Genomic DNA, 12,820 nt, shown 5'->3' with positions numbered 1-12,820 from the left:
TTTTGTGAAGAAGAAGGATGGCGGTTTACGCCCGTGCATTGATTATCGATGTCTCAATAAAATCACGGTGAAATATAGTTACCCGTTACCTCTGATAAATACAGTTATTGAGTTAAAGAACGGGGCACGCTTCTTCACAAAATTGGATCTCAGGAGTGCGTACAATCTGGTGCGTATTTGGAAGGGTGATGAGTGGAAGACAGCATTTAGCACCACCTCAGGTCATTATGAGTACCTTGTCATGCCATATGGGTTGATGAATGCTCCATCAGTCTTCCAATCATTTGTAGATGAGATCTTCAGGGACCTGCAGGGTGTAGTGGTGTATATCGATGATATTCTGATATACTCCGCTACACGCGCCGAGCATGTGTCCCTGGTTTGCAGGGTGCTTGGTCGCCTGTTGGAGCATGATCTATATGTCAAGGCTGAGAAATGCTTGTTCTTCCAACAATCCATCTCCTTCCTAGGGCATCGGATTTCCACTTCAGGAGTGGAAATGGAGAGCGACCGCATTACAGCCGTGCGTAATTGGCCGACTCCAACCACGGTAAAGGAGGTGCAGCGTTTTTTAGGGTTTGCCAATTACTACCGGAGATTTATCCGGGGTTTTGGTCAGGTGGCTGCTCCCATTACCTCACTGCTAAAGGGGGGCCCGGTGCGCTTGCAGTGGTCGGCTGAGGCGAACAGGGCTTTTGGACACCTGAAGACTCTGTTTACCTCGGTGCCTGTGCTGGCTCATCCGGATCCCTCTTTGCCATTCATAGTGGAGGTGGACGCATCCGAAGCTGGGATAGGAGCAGTGCTCTCTCAGCGTTCGGGTGTGCCACTGAAGCTTCGCCCCTGTGCTTTCTTTTCGAAGAAGCTCAGCTCGGCGGAGCGAAACTATGATGTGGGGGACCGGGAGCTGTTAGCTGTCGTACAAGCCTTGAAGGCGTGGAGGCATTGGCTTGAGGGGGCTAAACACCCTTTTCTCATCTGGACTGACCACCGCAATCTGGAGTACATCCGGCAGGCGAAGAGACTGAATCCTCGCCAGGCAAGGTGGGCCATGTTTTTCACTCGTTTTGTGTTTACCCTTACTTACAGACCAGGCTCCCAGAACGTCAAGGCAGACGCATTTTCTCGGCTGTATGACACAGAGGAGCGGTCCATGGATCCCACTCCCATACTCCCAGCTTCGTGTTTGGTGGCGCCAGTAGTGTGGGAGCTGGACGCGGACATTGAGCGGGCGTCACGTGCAGAGCCCTCTCCTCCTGAGTGTCCAGCTGGTGGTCTGTACGTTCCGTCTGCTGTCCGCGACCGATTGATCTATTGGGCTCACACGTCACCCTCCTCTGGTCATCCTGGGATAGGTCGGACGATGCGCTGTCTTGATGGGAGGTACTGGTGGCCCACTTTAGCCAAGGACGTGAGGATTTATGTTTCCTCCTGCTCGGTGTGCGCCCAGTGCAAGGCTCCTAGACACCTGCCCAGAGGTAAGCTTCAACCTTTACCTGTTCCTCAACGGCCGTGGTCGCACCTGTCGGTGGATTTTTTGACTGATCTTCCACCTTCACAGGGTTACACCACGATCCTGGTCGTTGTGGATCGGTTTTCGAAGTCCTGTCGTCTCCTCCCGTTGCCCGGTCTCCCAACGGCCTTACAAACTGCAGAGGCCCTGTTTACACACGTTTTCCGGCACTATGGGGTGCCTGAGGATATAGTGTCTGATCGGGGTCCCCAGTTCACATCAAGGGTCTGGAAGGCGTTCATGGAACGTCTGGGGATCTCGGTTAGTCTTACCTCAGGTTTTCACCCCAAGAGTAATGGGCAGGTGGAGAGAGTTAACCAGGATGTGGGCAGGTTTTTGCGGTCCTATTGCCAGGACCGGCCGGGGGAGTGGGCGAAGTTCGTGCCCTGGGCAGAGATGGCCCAGAACTCGCTACGTCACTCCTCCACTAACCTCACTCCTTTTCAATGTGTATTAGGGTATCAGCCGGTTCTGGCTCCTTGGCATCAGAGCCAGACCGAGGCTCCTGCGGTGGACAATTGGTTTCGGCGCGCTGAGGAAACCTGGGAGGCAGCCCACGTCCACCTTCAGCGCGCCATAAGACGCCAGAAAATTGGCGCAGACCGTCGCCGCAGTGAGGCCCCGGTGTTCGCACCAGGGGACAGGGTCTGGCTCTCGACCCGAAACCTGCCCCTCCGCCTGCTCTGCCGGAAGCTGGGTCCGCGGTTTGTGGGGCCGTTTAAAGTCCTGAGGAGAGTGAACGAGGTATGTTATAGGTTACAACTGCCCACTAATTACCGTATTAACCCCTCGTTCCATGTGTCTCTCCTCAGGCCGGTGGTGGCTGGCCCGCTCCAGGAGGCTGAAGTGCGTGAAGTTCCTCCGCCTCCTCTTGACATCGAGGGGGTCCAGGCATACTCTGTTCGATCCATTTTGGATTCGAGACGTCGGGCGAGGGGCCTTCAGTACCTCGTGGACTGGGAGGGGTACGGGCCGGAGGAGAGATGCTGGGTTCCGGTGGAGGACGTTTTAGATCCTTCCATGTTAAAAGAATTCCACCGCCTCCATCCGGATCGCCCTGCACCTCGCCCTCCGGGTCGTCCCCGAGGCCGGTGTCGACGCGCTGCTGGAGCCGCGCGCCAGGGGGGGGGTACTGTCACGACTTCTGCCGAAGTCGTTGCCTCTCCTTGTTCGGGCGGTCGACATCACCGGTCTTCTAGCCATCATCGATCCATTTTTCATTTTCCATTGCTTTTGTCTTGTCTTCCCACACACCTGTTTTCAATCCCATCCATTACCTCTTGTGTATTTAACCCTCTGTTTCCCCTCATGTCTTTGTCAGGGATTGTTTCATGTCAACTGTTGTTTATTTGGTGTATAGGTGCGCGACGGGTCCTCGTACCCATGTTTATTTTATGTATGTACATTTTCGTGTTTGGAGCATTGTTAAGTGGACATTTATTAAAAGTCTCCATTTACACTCAGTTTAACTCTCCTGCGCCTGACTTCCCTGCCACCTATACACACGGCTCTGACACTCTGAATAGATCACGCTTATACAACAGAGTCGCTAGGCAGAACAGCACCTGAAACAGGCCTGAAATCCCCAGACATAGATAATTGTGGGCCCGGGACCTCATTTATCATTATTGCATAGAAATTATTCTAAAATACTACTTACGAACGGAACTTAGAATGTTCGTACGCATAATAAAAGTATTAATTATCAAACAAACCTACGAGCATCAAACTCACACCGGTAGTAGATAACCATTGATAAATACCAATTGTTATTAGCTTCAGTGATCGTGCACGACCTTGGCTGTTTGCATTTCGAAACGCCCCTAATTAACCATATAGGGTCAAAATCCTCCCTTTAAAGCCAGTGGGGAATATACAACGCCGTACCATAAAATACAAAGCACAACCAAATAGAACTTAGAAAAAAATACTTCTCTGAGACTGAATAAGAGGTGCTAGTGTCAGAGATTGAGTACAGCCACTCAGTTGTGGCTTGACCAGTAAACATTGCTACAAAGAGAGGACCATTAGGACAATTCAAGTTGCTTTAGCAATGGCAAATTTACTTCAAATGAGTAGGCAACACTCACCAATAAGCCATCCATCCTCAACAGCTCCCTCCTGTAGGTGTATAGGCCAACATTGCTGTTCTGCAGAATGAACGAGTGGTGCATTCCACCTGGCCACTATAGTCTTTCCCGCGTCACATAACCTATCACCTGCACATTATGAGTGGAAGCCTTTTCAGTTCATATAGTTGAACTCATTTTGATCTGGTGCTTTTATGGCGATGTGCGTGCTGTCAATTGTTCCCTTCGTATTTGGGAGCCCTAATGGAAAAGAAACCCCTCTTGACTTCAACCAGTTGTGCGATGGTGTATCGAAATTGTATTTAGCTGGTCGTTTTGCTGATGATTGCATCCAAAACATCGGTTCATCGAGGGCTGTGAGATGCCGATCAACGAGCTCCCGCTGAAAAGTAAAAACCCGAGGGTGGATAGCACTTGAATGTGCACCGGAATGGCATGTGTTTGCCTTTCTAAATCCTTAGAGATTGGTTTGGGAAACTACAGTATATATGATGAGCCAATATGTATTTAGTGCAAAAAAGTCCCACCTGTCTCTAAAAACGGTCTCTAAGAAATCCAACGTGTGCCAAATCTTCAAAACAGAGCAAGATCAGCCATCTCTCATTGGATTTCCCGTTATCTGTCTTTTATTGTATATCAACAATGGTTTTACTTTCACACGTACCTCTACTTTAACAAATGACTGTACTTTATCAAATCAAATGTATTTATATAGCCCTTCTTACATCAGCTGATATATCAAAGTGCTGTACAGAAACCCAGCCTAAAACCCCAAACAGCAAGCAATGCAGGTGGATATATGGATTATTATCGTTATTATTATCGTGACAAATGCACTGATATGGTCAAGACGTGTTGCATGAATTCACAATGGAAATACAATGAAAACGAAAAATTCTTTCATTATTACTCTCCCAATTTCACACATTTTAAACATATATTTTCTCCGAGGCTATGCTTGACAAGCAGTTCCCTTATCCCACCACTTGGCTGTGTCTACGCACGGTCATGGCTGTGCGTACGTTTACCCACACTCTCAAGCGAACGTTCATATTACTACATCTCACACTTTGCGTGGAAATGATCCTACGCTTGGTTCACCCACATATTTGTACCAACACGCGGTTGATAAAAGAGACGCCAGGAGTTTTCATAACCATGTTGAATGACCAGGAAAAACTCCCGTCCATAAATCATAGCCTAGGAGTTTCTTTCCCCTGGTCAGGTCAGGTGAGGTTGTGGTCAGCACACAGGACAACTCCTGGGCCCACTGTACATAACACTGGAATCTACATTTAAATATTATATATTGTAAAATAGGATGGATAGCTACATATACAGTTGAAGTCTGAAGTTTACATACACTTAGGTTGGAGTCATTAAAACTCATTTTTCATCCACTCTACAAATTTCTAGTTAACAAACTATTGTTTGACAAGTCAGATAGGACATCTACTTTGTACATGACACAAGTACTTTTTCCAACATTTGTTTACAGACAGATTATTTCACTTGTAATTCACTGTCTCACAATTCCAGTGTGTCAGAAGTTTACATAAACTAAGTTGACTGTACCTTTAAACAGCTTGGAAAATTCCAGAAAATGAAAGTCATGGCTTTAGAAGCTTCTGATAGGCTAATTGACATCATTTGAGTCAATTGGAGGTGTACCTGTGGATATATTTCAAGGCCTACCTTCAAACTCAGTGCCTCTTTGCTTGACATCGTTGGAAAATCAAAAGAAATCAGCCAAGACCTCAGAAAAAAATTATAGACCTCCACAAGTCTGATTCATCCTTGGGAGAAATTTCCAAACGCCTGAAGGTACCACGTTCATCTGTACAAACAATAGTATGCAAGTATAAACACCATGGAACTACGCAGCCGTCATAACGCACAGGAAGGTGAACGTACTTTGGTGTGACAAATGCAAATCAATCCCAGAACAACAGCAAAGGACCTTGTGAAGATGCTGGAGGAAACAGGTACAAAAGTGTCTATATCCACAGTAAAACGAGTCCTATATCGACATAACCTGAAAGGCCAGCAAGGAAGAAGCCACTGCTCCAAAACCGCCATAAAAAAGCCAGACTACGGTTTGCAACTGCACATGGGGACAAAGATCATACTTTTTGGAGAAATGTCCTCTGGTCTGATGAAACAAAAATGGAACTGTTTGGCCATAATGACCATCGTTATGTTTGTAGGAAAAAGGGGGAGGCTTGGAAGCTGAAGAACACCATCCCAACGTGAAGCACAGGGGTGGCAGCATCATGTTGGAGTGTTTTGCTGCAGGAGGGACTGGTGCACTTCACAAAATAGATGGCATCATGAGGGAGGAAAATTATGTGGATATATTGAAGCAACATCTCAAGGCATCAGTCAGGAAGTTAAAGCTTGGTCACAAATGGGTCTTCCAAATGGACAATGACCCCAAGCATACTTCCAAAGTTGTGGCAAAATGGCTTAAGTACAACAAAGTCAATGTATTTGGAGTGGCCATCACAAAGCCCTGACCTCAATCCTATAGAACATTTGTGTGCAGAACTGAAAAAGAGTGTGTGCGCAAGGAGGCCTACAAACCAGACTCAGTTACACCAGCTCTGTCTGGAGGAATGGGCCAAAATTCACGCAACTTATTGTGGGAAGCTTGTTGAAGGCTACCTGAAACGTTTGACCCAAGTTTAACAATTTAAAGGCAATGCTACCAAATACTAATTCAGTGTATGTTAACTTCTGATCCACTGGCAATGTGATGAAAGAAATAAAAGCTGAAATAAATCATTCTCTACTATTATTCTGCCATTTCACATTCTTAAAATAAAATGGTGATCCTAACTGACCTAAGACAGGGAATTTTTACTAGGATTGAATGTCAGGAATTGTGAAAAACTGAGTTTAAATGTATTTGGCTAATGTGGATGTAAACGTCTGACTTCAACTGTAACTGTTAAATACTTTCTGCCCCAACAGTTAACAGGAAGCCAGATAAACTTTTGAGACCGTCTGTAATCAGGGTCGGGTAGGTAGGTGAGTTTCTAAATGTAATCCGCTACTAGTTACCTGTCAAATTATTTTAGCAGTAACATTACATTTGTATAACCAAATTCAGTAATCTAATTACTTTCAGTTAATGTTGAATGACTTTCCCCTTATGAGGCATTAGAAGAATAAAAAAAGGATTCATAAAACGCATTTGGTGTGTCATCGTAATGGTCTCTGACATCATAGTGGTCTCTGACATCATAGTGGTCTCTGACTTGTGGTCAGACTCGCTCAGGTGGAACAAATTTAAACTTGCACCTTTTTTCCATGCTGAATTGAATGCCATTGAGAAAACAGAAAGATGTCAATGTATTTTTTTTCGCAAACATCCTTTCTGAATTTAAAATGAATCCAAGAAGTAATCATCTAGTTAAAAAAAATATATCTGTAATCTGATTACAATATTTTAGCTGATAACGTAACTGATTACAGGTACTTAAAATATATATATATAATCAGATTACATGTAATCAGTTGCTCTCCAACCCTGGCTGTAATGTGAGTGACCTCACATACACTCAGATGTGTGTGTGGGCATGTGTGTATGCGTGTGTGTGTATCTGTGTGTGTTTGTGGGTGTGTGTATATCTGTGCGTGTGTTTGAGTGTATATCTGTGTGTGTGCATGTGTGTGTGTATCTGTGTGTGTTTGTGGGTGTGTGGAAATCTGTGTGTGTGTTTGAGTGTATATCTGTGTGTGAGTGTGTGTGTCCGTGTATATCTGTGTGTGTGTGTGTGTGTGTGTGCGTACGTACGTGTGTTTGCGTGCGTGTGTGCATGCTGCCTGCCTGCGTGTCTCTTTGCATTTGATTTGAGACGTCAGATGAAAGTGACTGTCCTACTACAGACATGCTGATTCATTGGGCTGCTAATCTGTAGAGTGCATGGAACAGAATCCCCCCCCCTCGCAGCGACGGCAATGCTTGCAACTCAAAGTGATATTTCCTTAAAGCTGGAATCCTTAATGGTGAAACAGCCACATCCATTTGCGTTATTACAACAACAAAGAAGATACTGAAAACAAACCGTTTTTCCCCCTCTGACATCATCGCACGCACGGTAGACGAGAACAATATGTGCTGAAATGTTTTTCACTAATCTGCGCAGCGCTCCTCAGCTCCGCAACAAACAATAACAACCGTGGTGCAGCGGCCAGTGGCACTATTTCCCCCTACTGCAGATTCCACCTTTAACAGAGTAAGAAACTCTAACTATTTCATTTCTAGAGAGTCGTTCTACAAGGACAGAATTTCAAACAGCCCCAACAGAGGATAGCTATTCACAGTACTAGATCAGCAGAGCGAGAAAACGTCAGTCTGTCTTTCTTTTTGACAAGTTCTTCCTCCATTGAACTCCTTTCAGTCATAAGGGAATGATTAGTGCAGTCTAGCCAGTCTAGTTTATGGTTTCCACTAATCACCACTCACCTCTCAGAGTGCACATAGGACTTCCTGGTAGCAGGGGTGTTCTGATTGATTGGTTTGTTCTGGTTGGAGCTCTGATTGCTCTTTCCCTCTGATTGGGTGTTCCTCATGTCCCTCCCCTGTCTGAAGTCTCCATGCTGGCCTCCCAATCCCCGGCCGCCCCCACCTCCTCCTCGCCCCACACCCCTGTGGTCAGGCTGTCTCAGGGAGGTTCTGGGCTTGGCTGGGGAGGAGACAAAGATGGTGGTGGCAGGATGATAAGAAATACACAGCTGTATACACACATAGAAACATGTACAGAACTAACACACACAAATAGGCAAAGCATTCCACGTCATACTCAGAAACGCACGCTCTTCACATCCATCATCTACAACAGGTCAGTTGGCAAGGGGAGAAAATAACACAGTTAGACAAAATCCTCCCTTCCACACCTCTGCAGAACCTAGTACTCACGAATGTGGCAGTCTGCCTCACAACGCAACTCTGACCTGTCTGATTCTGTCTGATATGTTACATCATCCATGCCAGCCCATCCCAGCTGTCATGACGTCACACTCCACACCACACAACACCACACTACTCCACACCATACCACTAAGCCTGACTGTCTCATCCTCCCTTCCACACCTCTGCAGAACCTAATACTCACCAAGTCCTCCACCGCAGCCAGGTCGTCTCCTTATTCCACTGCTTGTACAGATACTTCAGCTTCAGCTAATTACCGAATGTGGCAGTCTGTCTCACAACGCAACTCAATTACACAGTGTCTAGTGACGCGCCATCTGAGGTTAGGCGAGGCGACACTGGAGGTGGCGAGACAGAGACAGATACAGCAGAAGTAGCATCCCAGAGTTTCCTGGTTTTGGATTTCAGAAAGGCACAATATTTCTAGCTGTAATCAGCCTCCATTCAGGAGATGTGAAGGGAGAGAGGGAGAAAGATAGAGAGGAAGAGATAGAAATAAAGAGAGAGAGAGAGACAGACCGACAGAGAGAGGAGGAAGGAAGAGACAGAGGCTGCTGCATTGGCATGCGAATCAGCACCTTACCTCTTGCTTCCAAATGCTCTGTTCACAGCTGCGATTAGTTTCTTTGCTCTATCTTTCTCTGTCTCCTGCTCTCCCGCTCTCTCTGCCTCCCTCCCTCTCTCTCGCTCTCTCTCTCTCTCTCTCTCTCTGCCTGCCTCCCTCCCTCTCTCTCCCCCTCCCTATCTCTCTCTCTCTCTCTCTGCCTGCCTCCCTCCCTCTCTCCCCCTCCCTACCTCCCCCTTCTCTCTACTTCATCCCCCTTCTCTCTCTCCCCCTCTCTTCTTCATCTCTCCCTCCCTCCCCCACCCCCTCTCTCTGCTTCATCTCTCCCCCCCTCTATCTCTGCTTCATCTCTCTCTTCTTCCCTCATCTCTCTCTGCGTCCTCTCTCTCCCTCCCCCCTCTCTCTCCATCTCCCCCCCTCTCTCTCTCTGCCTCCCTCACTCTCTCCCCTTCTTATTCTCTCTCCCCCCTCCCTACCTTCCCCTTCTCTCTCTCTACTCCCTCCCTCCCTCCCTCCCTCCCTCCCTCCCTCCCTCCCTCCCTCCCTCCCTCCCTCCCTCCCTCCCTCCCTCCCTCCCTCCCTCCCTCCCTCCCTCCCTGCTTCATCTCCATCTCCCTGCGTCATCTCTCTCCCCCTCTCTCTCTCTTCATCTCCCTCCATCTCCCCCCTCTCTCTCTGCTTCATCTCTCTCCCCCCTCTCGCTCTCCCTGCCCCTCTCTCTCTGCTTCATTTCCCTCTTCCTCCCCAATCTCTATCTCTCTGTGTCATCCCTCCCCCTCCCTCTCTCTGCTTCATCTCTCTCATCCCCAGGCCCACCTCTGGTACAGTCTGGTCCCTCAGAGGAACAAGGAGCAAAATAGGCCACTACATGTACCTGCCATAGCAGCACGTAAAACTACTGAACAACAACACCACCTGAAAGAATGTACTGAATACTGAAAGAATGTATTGAATACTGAAAGAATGTACTGAATACTGAAAGAATGTACTGAATACTGAAAGAATGTACAGAACACTGAAAGAATGTACAGAACACTGAAAGAATGTATTGAATACTGAAAGAATGTACTGAATACTGAAAGAATGTATTGAATACTGAAAGAATGCACAGAACACTGACAACTTAATAAGGAAATAGTCAAGCTACCTTTCCATGTCATTAACTTTCAACCTGTCAGCATACTCTTGTAAATCCAGTACATACATTGTCCTACATCGCTGTCCCACTGGGCACAGACGTCAATCAATTCAACGTTTAATCCACGTTGGTTCCACGTGGAAACAACGTTGATTCAACCAGCGTGTGCCCAGTGCGGTCCCATCCCAAACGTGTGTAAGTAGTTGAGTTCAGACTTATTCTACAATCAAGCTTAAGTGTCCGTGTAATTTGATAAAAGTTAATTGCATCGTCACCAGTTTCATTCTAAAAGGGAACATTCAATGGAATCAGTATGAGGTGAAATCTCAGTTTCAAAAGGCTTGGATCTCTGCTAATATAATAGCAGGTATATACAGAGACAGTCACACAAGGCTGCCCTGCTCAGATAAGACCCAATATGCCTTTCTACACTGTAGGTTTGGTGGCTATGGAAAAGGCTGAGGCTACGGACCCCCGTAGGTAACCACCCTGTCCCACCGCATCCTGAATCACATTCTGCACGTTTCTGCACCTCTATTTTACACACACATTTTTGTGGTCTCCTTCCCTTCACATGTCTCCCAGTCAATAGTGAATGATACGTCCACGTTTGGACCTCAATCAGTCTCATGGGGATATGCATTTAGAGCTTCTTGAGTTATACAGCGTCGCGTCGAGGTAGCCTACAGCGTTGCGTCGAGGTAGCCTACAGCGTTCCGTCGAGGTAGCCTACAGCGTTGCGTCGAGGTAGCCTACAGCGCTGCGTCGAGGTAGCCTACAGCATTGCGTCGAGGTAGCCTACAGCGTCGCGTCGAGGTAGCCTACAGCGTCCCATCGAGGTAGCCTACAGCGTTGCGTCGAGGTAGCCTACAGCGTTGCGTCGAGGTAGCCTACAGCGTTGCGTCGAGGTAGCCTACAGCGTTGCGTCGAGGTAGCCTACAGCGCTGCGTCGAGGTAGCCTACAGCGTTGCGTCGAGGTAGCCTACAGCGTCCCATCGAGGTAGCCTACAGCGTTGCGTCGAGGTAGCCTACAGCGTTGCGTCGAGGTAGCCTACAGCGTTGAGTCGAGGTAGCCTACAGCGGTGCGTCGAGGTAGCCTACAGCGGTGCGTCGAGGTAGCCTACAGTGTTGCGTCGAGGTAGCCTACAGCGTCCCATCGAGGTAGCCTACAGCGCTGCGTCGAGGTAGCCTACAGCGTTGCGTCGAGGTAGCCTACAGCGTCCCATCGAGGTAGCCTACAGCGCTGCGTCGAGGTAGCCTACAGCGTTCCGTCGAGGTAGCCTACAGCGTTGCGTCGAGGTAGCCTACAGCGCTGCGTCGAGGTAGCCTACAGCGTTGCGTCGAGGTAGCCTACAGCGTCGCGTCGAGGTAGCCTACAGCGTCCCATCGAGGTAGCCTACAGCGTTGCGTCGAGGTAGCCTACAGCGTTGAGTCGAGGTAGCCTACAGCGGTGCGTCGAGGTAGCCTACAGCGGTGCGTCGAGGTAGCCTACAGCGTTGCGTCGAGGTAGCCTACAGCGCAGCGGTGCGTCGAGGTAGCCTACAGCGCAGCGGTGCGTCGAGGTAGCCTACAGCGTTGCGTCGAGGTAGCCTACAGCGCAGCGGTGCGTCGAGGTAGCCTACAGCGTTGCGTCGAGGTAGCCTACAGCGCAGCGGTGCGTCGAGGTAGCCTACAGCGCAGCGGTGCGTCGAGGTAGCCTACAGCGTTGCGTCGAGGTAGCCTACAGCGCAGCGGTGCGTCGAGGTAGCCTACAGCGTTGTTTTAAATGATGTACAGTGAGCAAATTAAAGTAGATGGTGTTAACAAACTGCAAAGCACATATTTTGCTTAGTGGCGCGAACTGTTGCGTTTTGGCCACGCACAATCATCCTAAATGCTCATAAGAAATGAGGTGGTGTTTTTTGTCTTCCAGTAATGTTACACTGCTATTGTATTCGGTTCTGTTATGTAGAAACCCGCACATGCGCAGAAGCGTGGGGACCTTTAGCTGTGGGGAAGAGGGATCAAGAAAAGTCAGCTCCGAAGCCACTCCATATTGAAAAATAATATGGATTAGGCAGTCAGACAAAGACCTCCCCCCACACAGACACACACACACAGACACACACACACACACATACCCCCTACCATTGAGGATGAGAGGGGCGGCCGGTTTGACCCTCATCTGACAGTTGACCATTTGGGGTCGTCCAGTCTTCTTGGAGGTACACTGTCGAGCCACCAGTTTGGCAACGTGGGCCGTCTCGCTGGAGACTGAGGCGAAACACACCATCTGGAGAGGATCGAGAGGAGACACGCAGACGTGCACACACACACCACAGGGCACACTCATTATCTCACACCAGCAGGATGCTAATCGTTCAGGATCATTGCTTTAATTACTTTGACGTCTCATAGAGACATCTTTTGATACTTTTATTATCTTTAGCCAGCCACTGGAGTGTATGTGTGCAGTAAGCGAATTGTGGGGACTAATAGTAAACGAACAAAAATTTGACCAACTGGGGACATTTTGTTAGTCCTGACGAGGTCAAATGCTATATTTCTAGGGGGTTCAGGGTTAAGGTTAGAATTAGTG

The 12,820-nt window shown here is 48.1% G+C and overlaps 1 protein-coding gene across 1 annotated transcript in view; it reads right to left on the bottom strand.

Annotated features, from left to right (window-relative positions):
• The window catches only part of LOC120030461 (tudor domain-containing protein 7B-like), a 30,624-nt gene that overhangs the window by 17,083 nt on the left and 721 nt on the right, over positions 1-12,820 (bottom strand). Inside the window, exons 2-3 of the mRNA XM_038975876.1 lie at positions 12,370-12,514; positions 8,075-8,294 (exon numbers count right to left, since the gene is read on the bottom strand). Coding sequence (XP_038831804.1) covers positions 8,075-8,294; positions 12,370-12,514 — 365 coding nt within the window. The remainder of the gene's footprint in view (positions 1-8,074; positions 8,295-12,369; positions 12,515-12,820) is intronic.

This window comes from Salvelinus namaycush, chromosome 36 (genome assembly GCF_016432855.1).
Source record: "Salvelinus namaycush isolate Seneca chromosome 36, SaNama_1.0, whole genome shotgun sequence".
Lineage (NCBI taxonomy): Eukaryota > Metazoa > Chordata > Actinopteri > Salmoniformes > Salmonidae > Salvelinus > Salvelinus namaycush.
This window is presented reverse-complemented; position numbering and strand designations above follow the sequence as displayed.